The 27,978-nt window shown below is 37.4% G+C and overlaps 1 protein-coding gene across 7 annotated transcripts in view; it reads right to left on the bottom strand.

The window, feature by feature from the left end:
* The window catches only part of csmd3b (CUB and Sushi multiple domains 3b), a 310,165-nt gene that overhangs the window by 26,682 nt on the left and 255,505 nt on the right, over positions 1-27,978 (bottom strand). For 3 of the 7 annotated variants that reach the window (XM_067499712.1, XM_067499744.1, XM_067499720.1), the window contains exons 40-56: positions 25,722-25,826; positions 25,502-25,620; positions 24,896-24,965; positions 24,154-24,270; positions 23,688-23,897; positions 22,532-22,720; positions 21,583-21,760; positions 18,692-18,837; positions 15,779-15,859; positions 15,317-15,430; positions 14,993-15,181; positions 14,580-14,738; positions 10,270-10,458; positions 8,478-8,663; positions 8,035-8,229; positions 6,016-6,189; positions 3,648-3,821 (exon numbers count right to left, since the gene is read on the bottom strand). In XM_067499712.1, coding sequence (XP_067355813.1) covers positions 3,648-3,821; positions 6,016-6,189; positions 8,035-8,229; positions 8,478-8,663; positions 10,270-10,458; positions 14,580-14,738; positions 14,993-15,181; positions 15,317-15,430; positions 15,779-15,859; positions 18,692-18,837; positions 21,583-21,760; positions 22,532-22,720; positions 23,688-23,897; positions 24,154-24,270; positions 24,896-24,965; positions 25,502-25,620; positions 25,722-25,826 — 2,595 coding nt within the window. The remainder of the gene's footprint in view (positions 1-3,647; positions 3,822-6,015; positions 6,190-8,034; positions 8,230-8,477; positions 8,664-10,269; positions 10,459-14,579; positions 14,739-14,992; positions 15,182-15,316; positions 15,431-15,778; positions 15,860-18,691; positions 18,838-21,582; positions 21,761-22,531; positions 22,721-23,687; positions 23,898-24,153; positions 24,271-24,895; positions 24,966-25,501; positions 25,621-25,721; positions 25,827-27,978) is intronic. The other 4 variants (XM_067499726.1, XM_067499734.1, XM_067499750.1 and 1 more) reach the window with 3 other exon arrangements.

The raw sequence follows: 27,978 nt of genomic DNA, 5'->3' as shown, positions 1-27,978 counted from the left end.
GCTACTTAGAAGTTTGTGTGTGTCCCTTGTCCTCAATGTGCTGACAACACGGTTTTGATGCTTGTGTAAACAGACAGTTTAAAGCCACTGCCAGCCCCTCTCTCATTTGACTCAACTCACCTCTCACCCCACCCCCACCCCAGAGCAGAGGAGAAGAGACTGACAAAAGTAGAAGAAAATAGGAAACAGACACATTAGGTGGGTGGAAGTGTGAACAGAAAAACGAAAAGAAAAGAAGGCATTAGTGGAGGAGAAGAAGAAGAAGAGAAAAAGCAAAAGAACAACTGGGGTGAAGAGAGCAGAGGAGAGTTGACGAAAGAAAACAGGAGTGAGAGAGGGAAAGAAGAAGCCAAGGTCTTTTTTTGTTGATCAGAGAGAATCAGAAGTTTGTTTGCATGACTGAAATATAAAGCTATCTGACATCGTTAGCATGCCCTGCAGCCACAGACACACAGACACACACACACACACACACACACACACTATAGTCTCATCAGCATTCTGTTTTGTGTCTCTAAACAAGAGGCTCTCATCTCCATAATTACAGTACAATTTGGCTGTAAAATGATTTCCCTCAATAACACCTGCATGAATAACCTCAATAAAAACAGCATAGCACGGAAACATTCCCAGATACACAGATGACTATACACACACTATTGAAAATGGCATTGACACAGATGCATGCAATATGCACACACAAATAAAACAAACGAAAAACAAAACACGAAACAAAGAAAACGTGTAATGTGATATGAAGTCTCAATAGGGAATACTGAATGCCTTTTGTTTTAAGGGTCATAGCAGGAGAAATGTAGACAAGTCCCCACCTCTGTCTTTTAAACATGTTTCTAATTTGGTGAGTAAAGAGGATGTCTCTTTTAAGAAAAGGAATCTTTATTGTGCTTAAGGTGGCATTTGTCATTGCCACCTTAACTGTGCCCAGTTTCTGCCTAAAAACATTAAGGATTTTCAGGCAACCGATTTTAGAAGCTTGTCACAGAATCCTGGACATGCCAACCTTCTGTTTTATTTATCACATCTAGACCATACAAGCACTTGGGCCCTCTGGGCCTTTCTACCACCCCAATTCCAAAAAAGTTGGGAAGATGTGAAAATGTAAATAAAAACAGAATGCAATAAAAACAGAGCCTCTTGAATGTAAAGATGGGCAGAGGTTCACCACTCTGTGATAAACTGCATCAAACAATTGTGGAAAAACTAAAGAAAAATGTTCTTCCAAATTGTGAAGAGTTTTAATATCATGAGAAGATTCAGGAGGAATCAGGAGGAACCCTCTGTGTGAAAGGGACACGGCTTAAGGTCTAAACTGGATGCATGTGATCATTGGACCCTCAGGCAGCACTGCATTAAAAACAGGCAGGATTCTCTACTGGACATCACTGCATGGGCTCAGGAACACTTCCAGAAATTACTGTCTGTGAACACAGTTCACCGTGCAATCAACAAATGTTAAAGCTGTGTCATGCAAAGAAGAAGCCATATGTGAACACAATCCAGAAACGCTGCAGTGTTCTTTGGGTCAAAGCTCATTTAAATTATTTTTGGAAAAAATGGACGCTGTCTCCTAAGGACAAAAGAGGACAGGGACCATCCCGCTTGTTACCAGTGGACAGTTCAGAAGTCTGCATCTCTGGTGGTATGTGGGAGCATTAGTGCCTATGTTGTGAGCACCTTACACTTATGGAAAGTCACCATCAATGCTGAAAAGTACTTAGAGGTTTTAGAGCCACATATGCTCCTATCCAGACAACTTCTCTTTCAGGGAAGGTCCTGAATATTTCAGTAAGACGATGCTAAACAACATGCAGCATCCACCACAACGGAATGGTTTCACAGGAGAAGAGTCTGGGTGCTGAACTGGCCTGGCTGCAGTCCAGAGCTTTCACCAATAAAAAACATTAGGTGCATTATAAAACAAAAAATGTGGCAACAAAAGCCCAGGACTGTTGAGCAGAACTGTTACATCAGACAAGAATGGGACAACATTCGTCTCCCAAAACTCCAGCAACTGGTCTCCTCACTTCCCAGATGTTTACAGACAGTTGTTAAAAGAAGGTAAACACACAATGGTAAACTGTTCCAACTTTGACCTGTGTTTCTTCCATCAAATTCAAAATGATATTTTTAATGAAATAGTAAAATGTTTCAGTTTCGACATCTAATATGTTAATTATGTTCTAATGTGAGTAAAATTTGGGTTGACGAGATTTGCAAATGATTCCATTCTCTTTTTATTTACGTTTTATACATCTTGTCAACCTTTTTGGAATTGGGGTTGTATAGGACTGTTGGATGTGAATCTGAGAACCTCAGGACTGTTGGGAGAATGAAACAAGAAAGGGATATTTCTGAGATAACCGACCTTGCTAGATTTACTCATTATGGAATAGATGCCAAATGTTAATCACTACTTTAATTATCTAATTTTCCCTGTTTTATTTTTGACATCTTTGTCTGCTGGCATGAAACTTGACTGGGGTTTATCAAGATAAGAGTGTATTCTAACACATGGTTATAGGCTGTAGGTGTGCAGTGATTAGGAACCCTGCTTTCAAATCGAATTTTAGGTTTAATTGTCAGCTGTGACGCTTCGTTTAAACTCTGAACTATGGCCTGCGTAATATTAACAATGCTAGTACACACAGCTACACATGCACACACAACCGCACCCTAACCTAAAGTTTTCTTTTAAAAGTCTCTAAACCCGTGTTTTTTTATCACTGAACCACAACAGACATAACTGCAGGTGGTTTTTTAATGATCTGTTAGATCACAACACATCTAAGGCAACATGTCTGATGTGGTTACTTCCCACCAACTGATTCCTTCTTTAAAGGACTATTTTTTTTATATACAAATGAGAGGCAGATGTGTTTTTGTTGCAATTTTAAAATCCCTGAAATCCCTGAATGAACAGCTACACTTTGACTCCATGTGACACCATAAGAAAGAGGAGGTTTTAATTTTGTGTCCTGAAAAACACAATTTCTAGAGCAGTTAAAAATCTCAGATTTTTGCTAAAAGTAACTGATCAATATGTAAAATTTGCTGACATTTATTAGGGAGCGCGGTGACTTGGTGGTAGATCATTGAGTTAGGATGCAGATGGCTGTGGGTTCGAATCCCACCCCACCAGGTGCGGCCCTACCCAGCCACCAAGGGCCACCTCGGTGCCTGTCCCAAACCCAGATAAAAATGGGAGGGTTGCAGCAGCAAGAGCATCCGGTGTAAAAACTCATGCCATTGAGCTGACATTAGGTGATAAAATATTGTTATTTAAATTTGTTGCTACGTATGTTTTTATTTTATCCTGAAAGGTTATGAACCAGATTTTTAAGCTGCTTTTGAGCCCCTAAAAAAAATAAAACATTAATTAAAAAAATGACTTTTTTTTCCATTCATCCTGCTTGATTGGCCTTAACTCTTTTTTAAGTTTGGGATCATTCTGTTTCTACCGCTGATACGATGCAAGTAGTTTGTGAGTGTTTGTGTTTCATAACAGCAGTCACAGGTTGTCATGGATATTGTTCATGCATATGCAGTACAGAGTTTGTCTCGGTTTGTTTGATGAGACAACTCTTTAGTTAATTACATACAAGTGTGTGTGTGTGCATGTGTCTTACATATACAGACAGGCAGCTGTCCAGACCACTGGTTGTCTTGGAGACAGATTCGAACTGATGAGCCTATTAGTCGAAAGCCAGGTAGACACTGATACACGACTGTATCACGGTAACCAAAGTTTTCTCCAATCACCTGGCCATTCACAATGCCTTCTGGGATTCCACAGTGACCAGCTGAAAGGGTGACAGATAGAAACACAGGGCACTTAGAACTTACCCCGGAAACTGTTGTTGTACTAACTAAAAAGATATTCATTAGTAGTTTTAGTTTACCAATCAATAATTATCCCAACTTAATACTGCAAGTCTTGGCGTATCTATTCAGCACTATTTATGTGGTATAATAAAAAATTGAGTAACCTTGCAATTATATTTTCATTTTGTTTTGTGCACTTTTAGTCGGCTGTCCTGCAGATATGCAAATATTTAAAAATTATATCATTCTTTAAGCCTTACTGTTCCCATGAGATGGATTTTCTGGGTTACAGTATTTTCAAAGACAATATCTGCAATAACCATAACATTTTACTCGGACCTGGGGGTTTTAAACAGACGTGTTGAAGATTTAACATCTCTGTGTCTCAAAAGGCAGCTTGTTGCCTTTATAGTGTATGTGGGGCATTTAAATTTTAACTGTCTAATCTAACTTTCTGCAAGTGTGACAGAAAGCAACTGCAGCCATTAATATAGACACCATAGAAAGTGGGTAAAAATTCTCAAATAACTGATATTTGCTCTGTCACTAAGCGGATCACCTCTCAATTATGAAAGTCAGTCCCACAACAGCATTTTCACAGCTGCGGCAGTGTGCTCTGCAATACTTCAAAAGAATATAATGTTTAAATAAAACTGCTCTAGTGCTTTTAATGAGTGAGAATTTAGCTGGTGACGGCTAACCAAACAGGTTTTTGATCTCTTTATCCCCTGATAAGGTTAATACCCAGAGGTCTCATTGATGCAGAGTGCTAATGTCAGATGTGCGAAAGAGCATTTCATAAAGTAGAGAGGAAATATGGATTTTTTTGTACTTTTTCGTTATGAGATAGTTTGGACTCCACTGATGTCATTCTTTACAGTACATAAAACCTGTGCCAAGTCCCCAGTGTCAGTAAACACCAACAAGTCCAAGACAGCTAGGGAAGTGAGAAAGAATGGGAGGGGAAAAGGTTGTCTCATATAACCTTAATCATTTCACCTTGTCTTAAAGGTGTTGATTACTGGAGTCTAAGGGCAATACTCAAGTGAGTCATACATTTTAGTTTCTATAATATAGTGTGGTAATACAGTAAGTTATGTGATAAAGAAAGGAAAAGAGGTAGAATTTACAAAAACACACACTGATAAAGACCTAACAATTAACCATCAATGGCAGTCATGTGCACCTAGGTGGTACATTACAGTACTTGAAGTAATCTGTATCATGTTAATAAATTATTTGACCTAAAATTTTGTAATATCTGGTTGCCAATAAGGCATTTGCATGAGTGTGTATATAGAACAAATAAAAAATACATAAAACATGCATAATTGAAAGTATGTTTGTTTGTAACTCAGTGAAGGGGTGCCCTTGTTCTAAAAAATAAATTAAAATAATAAATGTCTGCAGAGACAGTGCATGGAAGGTTATGGATAGAAATCTGGAAACACTGCAAAAAGTTATCACTTGGTTAAAATATTTCTACAAATATTTAAATGTCTATTTCTTAACGGTTACATATAATGGATAATAATTGTACAGGTTTACAGTAAATAATAAGAAAACCAAAATAATAAATTAGATGGGTTAGCTTAATTTTGAAGCACATTAAATAAAATGTTACCAATTTAAAATGTTTTTTTTTTTTTGACAGAGGTATACCTCTTCATCAGACTAGGTTAAGTTTCTTTATAAATTGCATCTCATATCCCTCTCAGCCTGTGAAGTATTCTGGGAAGCGCTGTTTCTAGAGAGGCTTGGTGCTGAAGTGACAGCTCAGTGTCACAACATCTGTTACCTCTGGCTGTTGCTTTGACAGAAGAAAGTAGCATTATATATATATATATATATATATATATATATATAAAAACATTCAGATTGAAATTAGTGTGTGCGCAGCAGAAGCTTGCTTCTGCTAGTTTGGATTGCGAGGTGGACGAGGCCAGAGAGGGACACAGCTGTGTAGGGCACAAAGCTACTTTTAATGCCTGTCGTCATTAGATTAACTTGAAAAAACGCACCTTTAAAACTCCCCCTCTAATAGTGCTTGTTTCAGTGTGTATCTGTGTGTTAGCATGCAGTATATGCCACAGGCCTTACTATTATGTACAAACTTTCCATACTGTGCTTAAATACATTACTACTACTACTTTAGTGCTAGTGGTTACATACCTAAACATCTTGTTTCCGTTCCACTCCAAAGCCCAGATGACAGGCACTCTCTGACAGCTGACCCCACCAGCATGAAGCCAGGATCACAGGTGAAGATGGCTGTAGCACCAAATGTTGTCTGAGTACCAATTTTCTTCCCATTAGGTGGAGATGACAGCTCGCCACAGGAGATAACTGAAATACACAGGCAGACTCATGCAATTCAATAGCAGTTGTGCACCAATTTAGCACCAAGTTAATCTCAGAAAGTCAGTCAGTAATGCTGAAGAATGCAAAATCTGGTGCCAGTATTGTTTACTTTGCTATTCTCAGAAATGCCTGATGACGAAAATAACTGTACAGTAAGTTTTCAAACGTCACAGAAATCTTTGAAGAAAATTAACACTTATTCAAACTGTCAAGGAATCCCCAGCAAAAACTAGCAGACGACACTTCAGAAATGTCAAGGCAACTCTTCCAAGAAAGAACACGGATTAGATGAAAGTTCTCTTCATACTTCAGTCCAGTGTGTCATAGGATTTAGGGACAACTATAGGTTATTATTGCAACATACAGCTATGCGAGTTATAATATTAGGGTTAACATGATACTAACACATTAGGGCAAAATGTATTTTAGCACCCCCAACTATGTTTGTCAAACCTGTTAATATAATGGACTCCAGTACAACTACATCACCTACTATGACCTTAACAAGAAACACATTGTAGAACTATGAACTCTCTGACAGTTTCAACTTAAAAACATAGAATCATAAATTTGTAAAAGTAGAATTCATAACAGAGCTGCAGTGTTGGATTGCATTAGAATGTACAGGTGTACCTAATGAAGTGGCCGGGGATTGTATATAAATATTAATTCAGTGCGACTTTGCAGATAAATAAATTAATTATGCCTAAGTTAAATTAACTGTTGTTTGCCTCAAATTAAGTGGCTTCACCTAGTTAATACCGTATGTACCATGTGTCCACTCCTATGTTCAGTATTAAAGCTTAACAAAACGTTTTTTTACAGTAAACTCATGCAATTCATTTGCAATTAATCGCAGTTAACTATGGACAGTCTTCAATTAATCATGATTACAAATATTTATCATTTGACAACCCAACTATAAAAAAGTGTTTTTCCTGGTAATGTTGCTTACTTCACACAGGATGGATTATTGTTATTACCAAAATAAAAAGTGTCTCCCTCCTCAGCACTCCCTACACTTTCATAATGCTAAAAAATGCTCTTAAAAAGTCTTTGTAATCACTTGTTACTATTTGAAATGCAGAATAATGAGAAATGACAAATTGAGGCGCTTTAAAGTTACGTGATTTTATATAAACCTGTTGATCTTTGGACTCATTGGGTCTAGTTTTTCCCATTTAATTGAAGACATTTTTACAAGCTGTCCCCTGCTCTTCCAATTTTCCACAAGATAAAAGGATTCAGGAAGAAAATAGGTCATTTACTGGTGATGCTAGGCTAAACACAAACCCAGGGGTCCTTAGGGAATAACTCCTATTCATCAGTATTAACTATAATTTGGATGGTATCATCCATCTCATTTTTTTATTGTGGTTTAATGTGCAACACATAAGAACTGAAGACAGGAGGGGACCTGCTGGTGACTGCTTAAAATGAGTGGAAAAGACATTTAAAACTCAACAGTTTAATTATTTGTTCACAGCTTGTTATCTATTATCAGACTATTTCTTTGCTTCTACAAGTTGCCAGGTGATGAAGAAGAAGAAGAGTTATTTCCCATATAACCAGATTTTTCCAAAGAGCCACTGTATGCAAGAGCAAATGGTTGCTATTTTTAACCACTGTAAAATCAAATATCAGATACATGAAATAATACCAAAAACACAAATATGAGACGTGAATAGTTATTACTGACATAATAACATAAAGCTGAAATATTTTACTGCTATATGCAGTGATTCCCATGCCTACATGTTCAAAATTGTAATAATGATAAATTGGTGTTTTTAACGGTTATGAGCTACACTGGTCACTTTGTTCACTCACTTTGGCAGTGCGGTCGCTCGTTTCTCCAACTCCACACGCCATTGGGTAAGCACTGAATGTGGGCGGGACCTAATCTGTAGTATCCTGGGTCACAGGTGAACACAATACGAGTTCTGTATTCGTAATGCGAGCCGTTAACAATCCTCCACCGGCCATGCTCTAGAGAAAATGACCCGATGCTTGGACACACTACCACTACAGAGAGAAGTAATGAGAAGAGAAAATAAGGCCACATGAATATACCTATGTGAGAGCTCATAATTATCACAGATTGAAAAATGTAATGTAGGTTTTCTCTTATCTGTTTTTTTTTTATATATATCTGAAGCAATAAAAATCTCTTTGGAGTTTTTAATTTAAAGCCAAAGCTACTCTTAAATATATCCAAATTAGTAACACTGTCAGATTTGTTGATATTTTACTGATATCCATGTGACACTAACCAGAACACCGTGGTATCTTATTGTGGTTGCTCCATGTTCCATCAGGCTGACAGATGGCTGATGTCAGCTCTTTACTGGAGAGTCTGTACCCATCGTTACAAAAATAGGAAACTCTGGTTCCAACAGAGTAGTCAGCTGTTAAAATGCCGCCGTTTATAGGAGCCTTGGGTGGCCCGCATGAAACAGCTAGGGGAGGACAGAAACACACTGGTTAAAAAGACAGCATGCAAACAGAAGCCTTAACGAATAACCAAGACTGTCGGATACAAAGTGTTTCATATATACTTTTTAATGTTTCTGGGGATTCAAGGCCATAAACTAGAAATATACAATAAAGATGTGCTTTATCTCAGGTTAAAACTAATAATACATATCCATCTTGTTGGACATGCTATTCCACTGTGGTTTTAAATAGACTGGTTTGTAGAGCACCTCGCTGTTATTGCACAGTGTTGACAAGCTGCCATGCATCCTTCATTTGACTTTCAATCAATACAAGCTATGAGCTGTGTCTTCCTAAGGTAATTTGATGTGTAGGATTAGAGAATACCAAGTGCACTATAAAAAAAAAAAAAGCATCAAGTCCTTGTAGCACATACTGGATAATATTCAGAAAAAATACATAGTAGGCACTAAGAGTTAGGTAAAAACAGATTTCATCATTTACATTTCAGATCATTTAGAAAATGAGTTATGTGAAATTCATATAGATTTCCTTTAAAAAATAATTTGGAATTTGACTCATTTGAAAGCAAAATACATGTGATCTGGAGAACATTGAATAAACTGTGCTCAGAGGAGAAATGGAGTTTTGAGGATTTCATAGCGAGGTGGAACTTGTTGTGTTTTCTACAATACATCTGTTCGAGCAGTTCTATGAATTCTAACTAAATTAGCTGCAGGTCAAGTTAGCATCGAACTTTACTGAATGTTTCATTTAATTTATTATCTGTTATTAGGTACATTAAAATAGTCTGTGGTTGTAAATCATTGTATATTTTGTCGGTTCAGCACATTTTCCCTCATATTCCTCTAGTTCTCCATCCACTGTGTGTGTCTGTAAAACCTCATGTGGAGGTACAAAATCCTGGCTTCATAAATTGGGGAAAGGGAATTTAGGTAGGGATGGGTAATTATAGCTAATGTGCAGAAGGAGTGCTCTTGCTTGTGCAACACAGACAAAGAGGAGGGCAAGTGAGAAAAAGCTGGCACAGAGTAGTTCCAGAAACCTGATGTGTTTTAAGTGCACACATTAGATGACATCAAGGGGAAAGTGATCTGTGTCTGCTAAACAGGTCAGTAACAGCGACTTTTATTTCCTGTGGCAGTAGCAGCTGTACTTGTACTATACTTATGAGTTCTCAGTCTCATTTAGTTACATCTAACCTTCTTAACTTGTGGGGATGTGGTTACTTAACTCTATATAAAGAGAGCTGTGTGTTGTGACTAAACTTAAGCAAAAAATTGTGGGTTATACCTTTAATATTTAACCTTAAATATATCAGCAAGAAGAAGCTGCAATATTTGTTTTAATTTTAGCCTTAGGTTTGGTGAACACAGGGAAGGGGGAAGTCCCTCAGCCAGCTAACCTGTGAATAGCAAAACCCATGAAACTTTCTTTAAACTTTCCAAAGCTTGGAAAAAAGAAACAACTAAATTAATGTTTTTTGTAGTGAATTAAACTACTGCTACATTATTTTTTTTGCAAATTATAATCACCAGATTTTTTGCTCCACTCAACACCTCAGAGCAGCTGATCTTTAGGTATTTAACTGGACACAGAAAAACACACCTTGACAGGCAGGTACGGGGGAATCCCATGCATGGTATCCGAGGGGTGTGCGCCGACAGGTTGCTGTAGCATTGCCAATAAGACGGTAACCACGATCACACGCCCAGCGGACCACGCTGTTAACATGGCCGCCACTCTGAGAGGAGATAGAGCCATGAAGAGGAGAGTCTGGGGTGGAGCAGTACAAAGCTGGAGTGGAAAAAACAAAATTGAAAACCAAAGATTTGAAATGAGTTCACTCGGAGTATTTTAATTACATTAAAAACAGGAAGCAGCAAATTACATCATTGGAAAAAGTATCATCAACCCAAAATATAAATGCCAGTGGTAATGCTATTCCTGACATCATACTGGATTTTTTATTTAAATAATATTTTTGTGCAATACAGTGTTCACTTCTACAAATGATTTATGCCTGAATGAAGATTTACATTTTTATAATCATGAAAAATGTATTATACGGCAATTTGTCCAGTACACTTATTTGCATAAACTTTTGTTAACATATACATAATGTCCATACAGGTAATTTTTTGTAATTAAAAAGTAATTTTAAAAAAAAAGTCATTTTCTTTGTGAAAGTGACTTCCCTTTTTTTAATGTAATCAGTTTTTGAATTTAAAAATTTTAGGTTTAATTCAGCCAAAACCCTAGCTGTCCTTAGACAAGACTTGGGGTCTATTATGTGGCATGGTAACAACTAAAGCCATAGATCTAACAGCCCACTTATTGCATTAAGTGACTAATTTTAATTACTATGGTAAATCATCAAACTTTTAGAGTTGCTGATATTACACACACACACACACACACACACACACACACACACACACAAAGATCTATAATCAGCGATGAGATATAACTGACCTCATTCATATTCTTTACAAGAACGTTATGTGTTTTTGGCTAACAAGGATCCATCTGACTTGCTGTGAGGACGCCAAATAAACCAAATAGTAAGCTTGTTGATGAAACAACCAATACGGTGAGCTACATTAAATGTTAGACATTACTGTGGAACATGCTGCCAACATGTGTCAGAAAGTCATCGTTGGCGTTATGCAATTTAAAGAAAAAGTCGTACACAAAAAACACTAATTATTTACACTACAAAATATTAGTAGGTGCAGTGCAGGGAGTGCTGCTCCCCACAGCTTGGCAACAAGTTAAGCAATGTCTAAGTTTATCTGTTGTCTATACAGTACATTTCGAAAAGTGAAGAGCACTCTGCAAACCTCCACCCCAGGGTTCAGTGGGTGGCCACTTTACCAACTGAGCCACTCCCCATAATATCACTACATTATAACACACAATAATAATAATAACAAATTAATATGAATACATAGGTTCTCAGACCCTTTACTCTGTATGTTGTTGAAGCACCTTTTGCCTTAATTACAGCCTCTAGTCGTTTTGGCTACCTAGTCACTTTGCACACCTAGATTGGGATATTTTCACCCATTCTTCTTCAGTCAGGAGCGATGGGGGCCATTGGTGGACAGCCATTTTCAAGTCTCTCCAGAGATGTTCAATAGTGTTTAAGTCAGGGCTCTGGCATGGCCGCTCTAGGACATTCACAGGGTTGTGTCTAAGTCACTCCTGTGTTGTTTTGGCTGTGTGCTTAGGAATGTTGTCATGTTGGAAAGTAATCCTTCGCCCAGTCTGAGGTCTTGAGCACTGTGGAACAGGCTTTCATTGGGGATATCTTTGTACTTCACTCTGCTTTACTACTAGTTTTCCCCAACCCTGACCAGTCTCCCAGTCCCTGTTGCTTAAAAATACCCCAAAGAATGATGCTGTCACCACCATACTGCACTGTAGGGATGGTACTTGGCACATGACAAGTAGACCCTGGTTTCCTTCAGACATAACATTGAGAATTGAGGCAAAAAAGTTCAATCTTGATTATATCAGTCCATGAAATCTTGCACTTCACAGTCTGAGAATCCTTCAGTTTTTTTTAAACCCCAGGCTTTCATGTGTTTCCAGGTGCAGTGAGGGTTTTCCTTCTAGAACTTTGTCCTTTCTCTAGATGGGATCTCTGGAGCTCATTCATTGATTCTTAGTTACGTCTCTTACAAGAGCCTTCTTCCATGATTGCTCAGTTTGGCCAGCTGACCAGCTCTTCGAAGAGTCCTGGTTCTGCCACACTTCTTTCTTTTGAGAATTATGGAGGCCACTGTGCTCTTGGGAAACTGCAGTGCAGCAGATTGTTTTTTTAGCCTTCCCCAGATCTGTGCCTTGCAATTATCAGGTCTCTGAGCTCGGTGAGTGGTCCCTTTGACGCAATGGCTTTTGTCCTGATACAATATGATTTGTCAGCTGTGGGGCCTTCTATAGAGAGCTGTGTGCGCGCTTCCAAATTATGTCAAATAATTTCAATTTACCACAGGTGAATCCCAGCCGAGGTGTGGAAACATCTCAGCAACGATCAAAATAAAAGGAAGGCACCTGAGCTAAATTTAAAGTGTTGCAAAAGGTCTGAATACTTATGGCAATGTGATATTTCAGTTTTTCCTGTTTAATAAATGTACAGAAATTTCTAAAATTCGGTTTTCACTTTGTCATTATGGAGTACTGAGTCTAAAATAATGAGAAAAAAATGAATTTGAAAGATTGTAGTATCACGCTACAACATAACAAAATTGAAAAGGTGAAGCGGGTCTGAAAACGATCTGAATGCACTATAAACAACATGTGGACTTACTGCACTCTCTGTCTTTGTACTTCGGGACAGTACATAAAGGCCCTATACAATAATGTAAGTACGTACTGTGTCCATTTGTTGTACTGTACTGTAATTTCCTACCAGTAGAAATTTCACCGTGTTTCACTCATGAAATTTATCCAGGCCTGGATCCAATTATATGTTGATTTGGGAATCATGCCTTGTTTGTAGCTTTCCAAATTGGGTAAGAGCCCATAATTAAGTTTTTAACTAGACTTATTTATTAGTGGAAAGGCTGTTTTCTACATGTTTGTCTTGTCTGCAATTGGCCCAGCATCGTATGTGTGGTGGATTTTTTAAATCAAAATGATCAAACACCCTTAAGTGTTAGTCAGGGAGTTTTGTTTCTTTTAATGTTTGCCTTGCGTTGAAAATACAGAATTGTTGCCAGGAATGTTTTAATTTTTTATTTCTTTACCATTTGTTCATCATTCCTAATTAAAGCTCTGTGACACAGTTTATTTCAAAAAGCACTAACATTTTATAAGCGGATGGCCACAAAGGGCTGCCATCATTGAATTGGCATCAAGCTGACAATATCTCATCAGATTCAATCTAAGTTCTTTTCCCTCAAGTAGTTGTGAGCACGAGAAGTGCTTATTTAAAATCAAACAAGGGCTTCTCATATTATTAGCATTATTAAGTATTAACATATCTTGATATAATCACAAACTTTCTTCATAAAACAACATAAAGTTATGTGGGAAAGAAAGTATTAAAAATTGATGTTCTTTTTATAATAATATCTTAGCACAGAGGAACTAGAGGTACGTTGTCACACTAGTCTGACGCAAGCTAAAAAAAACAAAAAACAAGAACAACTTGGCCCCTTGATATTTGTGAGCTTAGAACATATGTTTAACAATCCCTGTAGACGCTCACATTAATCACAGCTTCCAAATAAGGTTACTAGGTGTGAGAACCCTGGCAGGGCGTTCTGTTATTATTCAGGTATAATTCATCATACACAACAGTGGTGTTTTAAAGGTTAAAGAAGCAGCCTCCTGAGTAGAGGGTATGAACTGAAAAAGCCAACTGCACAGGTAAAACTCTACCCCCTCTACACAACTGTAAAAAAATGCCCTTCATCAAAGCATTTAAGACCAATTCCTAAGTAAATGTGCTTAGTGTCTATAAGTCTAAAGTTATACTCAGCAGGTCCAGGTGCAACATTGTGTAAATAAAAAGCTTGCTGTAAAACAATGTCTGTTCTCACCAAGCTTTCCTTAAATGAAAAAAGTTAAGAACTAACCCATATTGAATTTATTTAAACCCTTTTAGGAGACAGACAGAAGTAAGGTAGAAATATTGCATGGTGAGATTAAAACGGGAATTTCCCCACTGTGGGACGAATAAAAACTCTCTTAAATATCACCTGTTCTCCAAAAAAAAAACGTTCTTAATGTCCCCATATGTTTAAATAATTAGAATGTAATCTTTGACACAGCTTAGAGGTTAAACAACTCCTCTAAGTGCATTTCTTCTTCAAATATCTCTTTGATCTTCTGTCTGTCTACCCTGTCCTCATTTTCATGCATTGTAATAGTATAAAATAGTAGTAAAATAAAGTTGGGATACATACTTTGGTACTCACCAACATAGCGAATTTTGAAGCCTTTCTTGTTTGTGCCATGGTCTGAAGCCCAGCGGACCAGGAACTGATGACGAGAGGTTGTGAGGTTAAAGGGCGTTGGCAGGTCACCACTCAGCGTTGCCAGAGTGGGACTGTTGGGTGAGGGGCCTGAGAGCAAACAAGACAAAGGTGAAGAGAGGAAAAAGGGAGTAAGAAAAAGAAAAAACTAATGAGACATTGAAAAATAATGTCTGTTCTACTTTGCTTCTATGTACGGCTGTATGCCAATTTTTCCCACATTTTATTTCAACACAGAGCAGCACCTTTGAGAAAGAGTGTTTGTGTGAGCCACCTGTGGTTCTAACAATAGTGCACTTGGCAGCTGAATTGTCACAGTGTGTGTGTTTGAGTGTGTTTTTTACCATCAAAAATCTCCAGCACGTCAAACTCTCTTTCAGTGTGGAAACTCTCAAAGGTAATGGTGACGTTGTAGCCTTTCTCTACCGTAACGCTCCATGAACACATTTGGAGGTTTGGGTAGCTCTCTGGCCAACCAGGGCTCAGAATGACACCTGATGAGTCATATCGCACATCATGTGCAGGACATTGTACTACAGACAGAAAGGAAGGGAGGGAAATGGTTATATAAAATTAACTTATAGTGTTTGTTATTTTCAAAATTTCCAACATCAACTACTAGGAGTTTAACTATTTCTAAGTGAAGTACTGTATTGTCATACACACACCTTGACACGTTGGAGGTAGTGCATCCATCTGTAGTCTTTCTCCGAGGCGGCAGGTTAGAATCTCACTGCCAACCAGCGTAAATCCAGGATGACATCTGTACCTGATGATGTCACCTGGAGGCACAAAATCTCAATATTTCCTCTACTACTATATAAAGTGCATTTTTTAAACATACTGACAATAACATATCAGCAGCAGTTTCTTAAAAAGCTCATAACGATTTAAAATATATATATATATATATATATATATATATATATATATATATATATATATATATATATATATATATATATATATATATATATATATATATATATATATATATATATATATATATATATATATATATATATATATATATGAATATATATGAATCGTCATACAAGCATAAAATTAAGCACCATCTAGAATCAGTCATCAGAGTGACACATCTGTGGCATGCCAGGCAGACTGCTCACCTATCTCTAGCTCTCCATCCTCCATCAGTATGTCAGCATTGGGCACTTCTGGAGGAGGCTGGCAAACCCTTAATTGGTAGGCTAGGAGAACAGACATGCCAGATGAGGGGAGAGAGGACAAAGAGAGGGACATTATATTAGGATGTGTGAAAAGAAATGTGGTAGGTAAACCTCACCTGGGTTTGAAAAGAGAGGGAAATTATAAGACCTTTTAAATTACTGGAAACTGGCAATAAGTCAACTTTTGTCAATGTTTTAAATGTGACTTGCTGGTCTACTTGCACTGCTGTGTAATTTCCAGTGTCCGTGCTTGTAACAACCATCCAGAGCAGAGTGTTTTCTGTTTATTTCATTTATTTCTTGGTCCGATCAGTTTAACTTCACCTTTTTTAAGTTCAGATGGTCAAGTCAGCAAAGCCTGGAAACAGACTTGCAACACAGAACACTGCCTTGAATCATAAAAAAGGAACTGACTTCTGAGCTACTGAGCTGAAGGCTGTAATCAATATTACTGCATGGCCATAGATCACTCACTAACAGAGAGAGAGAGAGAGAGAGAGAGAGAGAGAGAGAGAGAGAAAATACAGACAGAGGGAGGAGGAGGACTAAGGGAGAGAGAGGCAGAAAGGGCTGAGGGCTATAAGTCAGGATGAAATTGACTATGAAAATGAGACCTGCCAATAGTATCTGCTGCTCTCATGCATATCAAAGCCCTGTGGTCCGTGTGTGTGTGTGTGTGTGTGTGAGCATGTCTGAGTGTGTGCATGTGTATGTTTTGTGAGAAAGAGGAGAGGATCCCTATGAGCAGTCACTGATCTCACTAAGCTCTGAGAGCATTTTTATAGCTACTTCCACATTCATATCACATCGGCTTCCTCAGTCTCATGTTCATGACAACATTATTCAACAACGTATGGTCCTCATCTCTGTATAAATAGAAGGACAATGACATAAACATCCCAAAACAGTGGATTGATACTACCTTTGGGATTTATTTGGCATTTCAAAGCAAAACTGCACTCTAGCAGCTGTCTCAGATGGAAACTGTGACATTCTAAATTTCAGTTGCATTACTAAAGGACACAGAGAGAAACTTTGTCTCTCATTGTGACAAGAAAAATCGAAGATGGTGCCTATTCCTCCTGTGTTTATTACCTAAGAATAAGAAAAGTAACAAATATAGTGTTCCCTTTCTTATGACTTATGAATTAGAAGGGACAAAATAACGCTAACACCCACTGCCATGCATGTCATCCCTTCTCCTTCATATCTGTCATTCTCTGCTGTATATCATACAATAAGGCAGAAATTGGAGATAGACTTGAATGCATCAGATTGTACTATTCCTGTGTGAATCTGACAGCTGACAGTTAAAACCTGCCAAATGAAATTCATTAACAACGTGTCATCTGTCAGGAAAAGGAAACCCTTCTCAGAAACCCAACTTGACGTGCTTTTACTAAAGAGCAATAAACAGAAACATTTGGAAAGAAGCAAACACAGGCTTTACAAGAAAGCAAGAAGAATGCATTGAATATATGTGTACATCCAGTATTTGTGTGTGGGAGAGAGACCAAATGACACACTGTGTTGTTAAGGGCAAAGGAGTAAAGAAAAGTTAGACTCATTAGTAACCATTCTGTCACTTTTCAGGCACCTAAGAATTTAGTGTGTGTGTGTGTGTGTGTGTGTGTGTGTGCGCGCCTCTGTGTACTGAAAACCTTGCACTGCCAGCATTAAAACATCATTTTAGTTTCATGACACATTATAATGACAACACTAGTTAATTTATACATTATTTAGAATAATTATTAAAGGCTGTGATGGAGTAAGACATACAGTACCTACCTCATATGCTACACTCTATATATTCCCATGAATGATTAAGTAAACAAACTGATGATCAAGAAACAGTGCATTGAAGTGTTGGATACATAAAAACATCATTATAGACAGTTAATGTTGCATTTTACCTGGCTGCTACAATACAAAGACGAATTACACTCAAGCAACACACACTGTACATAGGTCACATACAGTATGTCTTGTCTTTTTGTCCTATCAAGTACTAGCTGTTATGTTCTGTATTGGGTTTCAGTGTTTTGTTCTTTTGTTGTGAATTAAAAAACAACAACAAAAAAGATACATACACAATAACATGTTTCAAGCTACGGGTGGAAAATATAGCCAAAACATTGAATCTAAACTTTTAACTTTTTACTGTTCTGGATAATAATAATTTTAATTGATTATTTTCTGTGCTGCCATAACTGAGATAACATGAAGAAAGATTGAAATTGAATGAAAAACTGAATGGCAGAGACAGTTTTGACATGGAGAAAGAGCAGCAAAAAAAAATCTTCACAACTCTGTGGAGGAGGTTTATTCCTGTGTTTGTGTATGTAACACAATCTGTACCAGGGCACTTTAAAATCAAAATCTTCTAATTCTTATAAGTATAATTTTATGTGGTTACATTTTCCTTCTAAAATATCACTTTGTTGCACGACTATAGCGCCAAACGAAATTAAATAATTTAAAGATAATTTGAAAAAAAAAATGTTTTTTTCAGGTTTCTATGGTTTTCTTTTGATAATTGTTAATAATATCGGAGAGTGAAAACTTCTAGTAGAATACCAAACTTTATGAATCAAAGGAACAATGTCAGAGTGGAACTTAATGAGGATAAAGCTGAAGAGAAACTAACACAAACAGATCGATGGCATCACTGCAGCTATAAATAATGATAACATTATAGTTTCACTACTGTATGTCAGGAAAACAAAGCCAGCTACGGAGAAAACTGTTAATGAGGATGGTATTTGTAAGGAGACAGAGACGTGTGGCACTTATACAGTAAATAATATAACCATCAGCTCAGAGACAACTTTGATAATGATGTTGTAGTCTTACCATGGTAACTCAAGACAAAGAAGCCAGCTCCAGAGAAGTCAGAGTGGAACTTGATGAGAATGATGTTAGAGGTCGAGTAGACTGACTCTAAAGCCGTGTTTCCACTAAACTGGCCGATCTGAGGAGATGATTGGTCTGGGCCATCCCTATGAAGAAACAAAGCAAACTTGTGTTAGAAATGGGGCAATCAGAAACTAAAAATCCATAAATGAATGGACGTGATCTTTCTTTATAGAACTTGAGGAGAGAAAAGTTCACCTCAAACTGAATTTTATTAAGTTATTGCAGTCATCTCTGGCAGTTAAAAGGCTATTTGTGATCAGGAAATGGTTCCTCCGAGGCTTGGAAAAAAAAAAAAAAAACGACAGAGGAGATGACAATATTTATGGGACAAAACCTGGTGCTGCTCCATTGACTGCAAATGGAGATGGACATTATGTGACAAAATACCTGCGTCGAGTGATTGTGCATGAATATAGACCCATCTTCCTGCCTCAAAACAATCTAAACTACAATGTCACAATGCTCATTTAGACATAAACCCCCCACAAACTCAAATTCCAGTTGGCTTATAAAGAGCAGCCCCATTTGGTCTCTTGAGAACAAGGCAGTGCAATGCTTTGGCTCTCTTATTTCTGCTTTGGGATGCTCAAGTTCATAAATATTGATTGAACTGTCGTCAGATCATAAGAATAACAAATGTGAATCCTGGTGTAGACTTGGCTTTAGTTTTGTCACTAATATGGTCCTGACATTCATGAAACGTTACGCAATTACCACAAAAAGCAGGCAGGATGTTATTTGAGAAATGTTAGGTCAGGCTCTCAGTGCAATGTCATGAGCATATTTCACCTTTAATGACAGCCCCACCAGCTGTCAGACTGGAACTAACCAATAGTGGGCTCATTATCAGCAATTAAAAAGTATCATCATGAAGTTAAATGAAATGATTATTTCCTGCTGTTAAGTGTTTTGGATGAGGCCAATTATACCTGTCAAGTTATGTAAGGACTCACCCCCTCCTCAGATACATGGTGGGTTGTTCAAAATCAAAGTCAGAGTAGTTTCCATCACTTTCTAACAATTATCAGTACAGTATGGTAACGTAGAAAATGCAGGGAAGGCTTTACTGTGTGAGGTCGCACAATGCAAAGCAACATCTGTGATATGTATGCTAATTTTTATCATGAAGTCCTGTAGTAAGCCTTCCCAGTATGAGACCAATTAGCAGACTGTCTGTCAGGTTGGCTGGCTCTGGACTGTAGAGACTGCTGTGAAAGAAAATCACACCTTTACCACTGACACTGTGCTCTCTACAGGGAGTCAGCATTGTGGCTGTGTGCCTGTGGCAGGCCTTTTATAGTATTAAATAAATCTGGGTAGTTCACCTGAATATCCAGAATTACATTTCAAGAATCTAAATCTGCATTCCGAATGGCTGAAATTACAATGTTAATAATCTAAATTTTATTTACGATACCTATAATTGCATCGTGACAAGTAAGAATGACGATTTAAGACTGAAAAAATTGTGAGTAGTCAATTTATCTTGAAAATCCAAAATATAATGTCACTGAAATTTTAGCATTCAATAGACCAATGGAATCCACATTACAGACATCTCCAGTGTCTTTATGACCAGCCAAAAACTGTAAGTCAAATTCATTTTGACTAGTCAAAAATGCATAGTAATCATTTTTGCTTGACTAACAAGAATGACTCATTGACTTAAATGACAACTTTACCAATTTTCAACTTGCTTTTTGGCTTTAGGTCGAGATGAAAATGTACGTTAATGCTTTTGAACTTCCCTCTGCCTCCCTCTATTAAAACATTTTTCTGTTTCTAGCAAACAAGTTCAGTTTTCATCATTAGGATTTCAGATGATTCCATCTGGAGGAGCTCTAGAAAACAATTAATGGAATTCACAAAATTGGCTGTAGGTGGACAGCACATGGCTCAACAGTGTTTGCTGTATACAGCCAGTCTTAGCAAAATGTCTACATTTAATACATCTATACAGTAAAAAAAGAAAAACAGAATCAAGCCACAACCCATTTGGCCACTATGTGGTCTAAAAATATCTGACTTGCAAGGAAATGTATCACCACCAAACTATGTCTCACCCTGCTGTTTGAATGTTTTCCCTGCATAGCCCTACCTCTCTATGTCTGTATGCCAGGTGACGCTCCAAAACTGTTGACGTTGCACTCTGTGGTCTATTTATAGGAAAGAGGCTGTAGCTATAAAGCCAGAGGGGCAGAAACGTGGCAACCATAGCAATAGACTGTGTAGTCTATTTATGGTTTTCTACCATCATGTAGCTGCAGATAACTAGGTAACATGGTATCTAAGCACCGATTAAACACACACATTGACAAAATGTCTGCTGTTGCCAATGGCTCCTCTATTCAAAAAGAGAAATGAAGACAGTAAGGCTGGGCAGCTTGAGGGAGAAGGGTGTTTATAACATGTTGTATAAGACCGACTGAGCAGTAGAGTTAGTATAAGGAGCAGAGAGAAGGAAAGAAGACCTAATGGCTAAAAAGAAACAGGAGAAACAAAAAGAAATAAATTATGCCAGAGTAACTTTATATTCGAGGAGAGATGTCTGTAGTCATAGTAACCCTTGTGGAAATTTAGCCAATTAGTGGTCAGCTCTGAAAAGATGTTAAAGCGCGTGACATCCTGTGTAAGAGGGAAAGCATGTACGTGTGTATAGCAAAGTCACCCAAATATGTGTAACTAATTTAAGGCTCTTAGGTCAAATAAAACTTAATTTTCTCAGTGAAAAAAACCTTGATAGTGCAGGGGAAGAATGCAGAGCACATAAAGAAGATCCGCGTCAGTTAGGAAGTAAAGTAAATATGCAAAACAAGTCAAGTACCTACCAGACAGTAATGTAGTCGTATATGGGCTCAGTGCTCAGCACAGTAAAGTTGATGTAAATCCCGTGTCCAGGAGGAACTCTCACACTCCACACACAGTCCTGGAAGTTGGGGTATTCCTCAGGGTGACCAGGAGAGTAAATGGTTCCATTTAACGATGTGATGTTACCACCACACAGAGCTGTGAGATAAAAAGTAAACAGAAAACCCTTTAATAATATACAAGGAAGTTAGCATCACAGTTTTGAACCTTTAGTAAATGTCTGGGTGCATTTGGATGATTGAGACCAGACATTTCTCTGTCAGCCATTTAATGACCACTAGACAGCTAATACTGTTAATGAATTGTAATTAAAGTTTTATTACAGCTCTGCAGCTCAGGTAGTCCTTATCAGTGATGTGATGCTGCCACAGCTAAGAGCTATAAAAATTCACAGTTTTATAAATTGAGGGTCCTTAAATACGTGAACTCCTTAAGGTCTAGCCTTCAAACAGAGAAAATAATTAAAAAATACGTTTAATCGTGTGTAGTTGCCAAACATAAAATCTAGACTAACTTCTGTTCACAATCACCTGTAAAATGCACAACAACTTGTGAGTCATCTTTCTTACTTTTTTGGTTTTATTGTTCCCTTTTACTTTGACTCATTAAATAAGGTGAATAATACGTTTTTTTTTTCCACTTGGTTTACAAGTTGCACATGTGTGTATGTACAAAACACATTTTTCCATAATTTCCAAAAACAGCAATGGCAGGTAAATAAATGTTGTGTGCCAAAGTCAGATATAACAAGAAAGATGTTTGTACAGGAAAGTAGAAGAGAACACAACACTTTGCTTTTTCACTTCAAGCTCTAAACACACAAAACATTAAAGAAGATGGTGACCAAAAACTATTGTGTAATGAGTTCACACAAAACAGACGTGGTACACTGAAGAGCCTCTGAATTACCTTCACATCGGGGTAGCGGGTGGTTCCAGTTCCTGCTAATTCCATGTAAACATGTGAGTGAAGCCTCTCCGATCAGAGAATATCCAGGCAGACATTCAAATGACACTGTCATCCCAACACTAAAATCCGTGCCAATCACAATGCCATTTCGAAATGGACGAGGGTCTGGACAACTCTGGAGCTGGTAGGCTGGAGAGACAATAATCCATCTCTAGTTAGTCAAGGACAATGGATACAACTGTGGAATAGTCTGACTGAAAAGTAATGACTATGATCAAAAGGATGTATTTTGCTCCTGTAAATGTGTATTGAAGCTTTTCTGAAAAGCCACAAACAATTCAGTCAGAAAAAAACACTGAAATGTACATGTACATAATCCTAAATTAACACTGTTGTCTTTGTGCCTTAACCTAACCAAACCAGTGGTTTTTAAATGTTTAGTGTAAAAAATAGAGTGAAAATCGTCCTGATTTTGGTGCCATTTTATACCAATACTTGTTCTTTTAATGTTTCTAAAATACTTAAATTAGATAGATAGATACTATATTATTCCCCAGAGGGAAATTTTCTAAATCTGACAAATCCAGTACTTAGCAGGGTACCTTATCGTAGATAAAGGATGAGTGTGCAGGGGGAAATGGTTAGTTTGACTTAAGAAAGACATACAATAACTAAGAAAGATGAACATTTGAAATAATAAGTGATGGAAATAATAAAAACTGCCAGAGTTCACATTTGTCCTGTTTTAAAACACTTTGGCAGTGCTGCTGTGATGAGATAAAAGGTATTATTCATCAGGCACTGTAATTTGCACATTAATGGAATTAGCCGTAACAAATTTAGACTATCTACAAGATTAGTCATAATAAATATAAGACTGCCCAAAACCTTTTTCGTGCCTCATGTAACAAATATTAAACTCATGCAACCACTGAAATCAGTCCAGAAATGAGGGCCCATATGAGCCCTGTAATGTTTTATTAAGTGCTCTAGAGGTAAAGAAACATATTTACCATTAAGGAATGAATACATTTCAAAATAAACAGTTGCTCTTATTGTTGAAGTAAACACCATAGCCTGATGTCTGCACTTTTCTTTGCTTAGCAAATAAGTGTAAACAAGATGTTGGAGAGGAACTTGCAGAAATAAAATTTACCTTGATAAGTGATGTGGAACCCTGGTTTGTTTTGTGAATAGTCACTGTGGAAGAAAAAGCTGGTCTGGTGGGTGGTACTGAACAGAGGCTTGGGGATGACTGGGCCGCTGAACCGGTCAATGACCGAGCCAGTTTCCAGCGTTCCACTGCGGATCTCTAAATAATCATGGATCGCTTCAGTGGAGAAATTTAGGAACTGGAGATGAATACCTGAGAAAAATACACAGATTATGACATTTGTGGCAACGAAGCGTCAACGATAGAAAGGCCAGGAATAAAACCTAACGTGTGTTAACTGAAAGGCGTTTGGATTGTAAGTTTCACATGCAGGCATCTAACAAAGTGGACAAAGGCCACTGACATTTAGTGACCGACTAAATCCATCGAATAAATAACCCAGATTCACAAAGGGAAAGAAAGATACACATATTTCTTCCTTATGTCACAGGTTGATAGTGTCTCTTACCAAAACCAACAGGTAAGTTGACCGTCCATGTGCAGTCTAATCCACTTGGGTAGTTGCCAGGGTAACCAGGACTCAGAATCACTCCACTTACATCTGTCATAGACCCGCCACACTGGGCTAGATTCACACAAGCACACACTCATCATGATTGTGTATGCACATCCACATACATAAAACAATAAGAGAGATAAAAAGGAAAACAGTGGTTCGGTGTTGAAAGCAGCACATCAAAAGAAGGAGCATGACCTCAATGAGAACATCAGACACGTATCACCTTTTTAAAGATACTGCTCCTGACTGGACACTTCAATATCTTGAACCTGACATGTTGCACGATTTTGAATACAACATTAATATTCTGAGTGTTTAATAAATAGCCTTTTTGAATAAATTAGCATTCTGGAAGTAGAAATGAGTCCAGGGCTTGTTTCCTCTAGTTTGCCTCAGTGCATGCTGATGCTTTGGCACACTGTGCATGTTTATGGCAGATTCTGGCATAGCTTTGCATCAGTTTAAAAGCCTAATCATATTCTGAACAGAATACTAAATAATCAGCTCATCACAGAAGAGTAAATTGATCAAACAGCTTGTTTTCAGAGAGTAAGAGAAGGCAACAGAGACTGCTTGCATCATTTATGCAGCAGCAAAGGTTTGAATGTGCCTCAGTTTATCTAGGCCTGAATGCGCGCGCACGCGTGTGTGTGTGTGTGTGTGTGTGTGTGTGTATGTTTAGAGCACCTACCTAGACATAGTGGAACAGGGTAGTTCCATCTTCTAACAGGTCCAGGCATGCAGGTGATATGGGCATTGCCCTAGAAATGTAAAAGTGTCCACATTTATTACTATACAGCAATAGGGAATCTCCATTTACAGTAACTAGTTTTACACATGTTTCATTTTTCCCCAACAACAATATCTGTATTAATACTTTAAATCTGTATATTAACCATAAGAAAGACAAACTTCTATTGGAGCTTTATGCTTTACTGCACAGGCTAACCACACCACAGATATGTATTATGCTGGAGTTTTGTAAACCACAGCAGAGTTGTATTTTTAGTAAGAGCTGGGAAAACCACCCAAGAGCGGGGTTTTCTTCTCATTCACAATTTAAACAGTTCTTGGATCGTGCAGCCAGGGGATAAAAAGAGTGAATGGCGGCACATCAGAGAAGCTGAGCAACCTTTAATGATTTCATATACATATCAGGCAGTTGGTTTTCAGAAAATAGCTGCAAATAGTGCGTGTGTGTAGTAGGGCTACTCTGCAGCTAGTATAAGTCTGTACAGAAGAACAAAAATATAGAGATTTACAGTAGCTATACTGTATATAGTTTGTGTATTTGTACCTGCAAAGAGTATCCTTGTTCACATGAGAACTGCACAACGTCTCCGACCATAAATCTGTCCCCATGTCTAATGGCATAGTTTGGAGTCTGAGGCTCTGGACATGATTCCAGACCAATAGCTGCCAAGAAGAAATCACACTGTTATTAAGGTTCCAGTCATTATTGTGTATTTACCGAATAAGTCAAAGAAAAAAGAAGTGTAAAAGATAAGCCATTTTACCTGTGTATTCCAGGTGAAAACCTGCAGCTGAGACACTAATGTCAGAGCTGAAGCTAAGGTAGAGGTTGTTAGATGTACTATTCAAAAGAGGAGGGATGGTGGTGCCTGAAAGCACACAGAGAGAAAGAGAGCAACAAGGGGCATGATCACATTTTTTCATTTTTCAACTGAGGCTTGAAAGCAAATGATCTTAGTTACCTGACAGCAAAGGAAACAACAAAGGCCTCCCAAACCTGCATTTTCACTTTTTTGTTTGTCAAGTGTACTCAAAGGAAGGGATTACTTTTATTTGAGACATCTGTTTTATTTGAAACCCCTTTTCAAATATTGGGTTGACCTACTTAGCATGGCGAGGGAAAGTACAAAGTAAAAAAGGCAGTGCATTACTGAAGCAAAGCTCACACAGTGCAACAGTGCAACTCTGTCAGGACCTGTCAGAATGACATATTGGATGATGTGCTTTAATGTAAAAGAAATATTAACCTACTCTAATCTTATTCTCAGTAGAAATGTCTTGGATCGTTTTAAGAAATAAGAGTTAACAATATTTTCAGATATTGGCCACTTGTTGAGTTTTATGTCTTTCAAAAAGGCCAGCAAGCTATAAGCAAAGCATTAGTTTTATAGATTTACGTGTTTTGATTCAGTGACACACGTGTCAGCAAAACTTATTAAAGTTACAGAGACATTCCTCTGAATGAACGGTGAATTAGGGCAATGGGTGTGATTGGTTCCCTGTTGTGTGGAAAATTAATTAGCAGATTTTTGAACAGTCTGCGGCCCTCCTGCTGGTTGTGTTAACATTCCAGAGAAAATCTCATTCATTATCATGATGGAAAATTAAAAAAAAATAATAATTCCATAATAATAAGTAATGCTGGATAATTAACTGCATGTCTTTAACCATAAGTTATTCTGGAATATGTGACAGTAATAATTAACAATTAACCCTATCATCGCCGTGCATATATAAATACATATATTATTGCCCATTCTGTTGCATAACCTTTAAGTTTAATATCTAAATTTGACATAAAGAGGTCAAGCTCTTATATTAATTATTTAACAAAAGCCGCAGATACATAGAGGACTTTGCATCCCTAAATATTAGTAGAGCATAAACATTAGTACATAATAGAGTTGAAAATGAATTGTAGGAAAATGTAGGTTTATGTGTATTATAGTAAAAATATAGTGAAGTTAAAAAATGTTAGAAACATTGCTACATACAATGTGAAATAATGAGCTATTGTGTTACATGGACCACGACTTCAGTTCAGTCTCACATTATATTGATATGAGTTGTTTAGGACTATGTTAAAATAATTAGGTCAGTAATTAGGGTTTGTATTTACTGTATGTCTGTATTTTATTGTTGGTAATAAATACTGCACATACCATAATTTCAGTGGAATAAAAACTGCTCTTTAAATTTACCATAAAAAACATGTATAGTTAATAACATTGCAAACTACATTTTAAGAGCATTTAGAAATGAATGATTGAATGATTGTTTTTTTGGAGACATGTGTCATGCTACAGGTTCCTTAGAAATAATTAGAAATATCTAATCCTAGAAGGAGATTAGAGTGTGACAGTATGTCCTTCGAGAAATTACAGATATACTAGCAGGTGTCAGTGGGTGTGTAACTCAGGCCCTGCTGGGTGACTCCGAATGGAACCAGTTTTTTCACTAATTGCACTCTTTGCAGGAGGACACGTGGCCACCATCTTGTATGCCTTGTAATATATTACAACTGTCTATTAACTACCACCTTTTTACAATTCCATTCTCAATTGTAATATTCATGAAATTGTTGAATGGCATGAAATTGCCAGCAAGAAACAAAGAGATGGAATAAATCTTATATACAATGGTGCTTAAATGTTTGTGAACCCTTTAGAATTCTCTCTATTTCTGCATAAATATGACCTAAAATGTGAGCACATTTACAACCGTAATTCACATCAAGTTGGGAAACAGAATGCAATGATTAGCAAATTTCATCAACCCATATTTTATTCACAATAGATCATAAGCAACATATCAGATGTTAAAAATTGATGTGATATAATATACAAGACTTATTAAATTTGACATGTCGCAGATTTGTGAACCATCTTTACATTTGAGAGGCTCTGCCCTTCTGAAATGCTCCTTTTATACCCAGTCATGTTACTGACCTGTTGCCAATTAACCTAATTAGTTGTCAAATGCTCCTCCATTTAATTTTTTTATTTGCAGCAATTACTTTTC

Source organism: Channa argus, chromosome 1 (genome assembly GCF_033026475.1).
Source record: "Channa argus isolate prfri chromosome 1, Channa argus male v1.0, whole genome shotgun sequence".
Lineage (NCBI taxonomy): Eukaryota > Metazoa > Chordata > Actinopteri > Anabantiformes > Channidae > Channa > Channa argus.
This window is presented reverse-complemented; position numbering and strand designations above follow the sequence as displayed.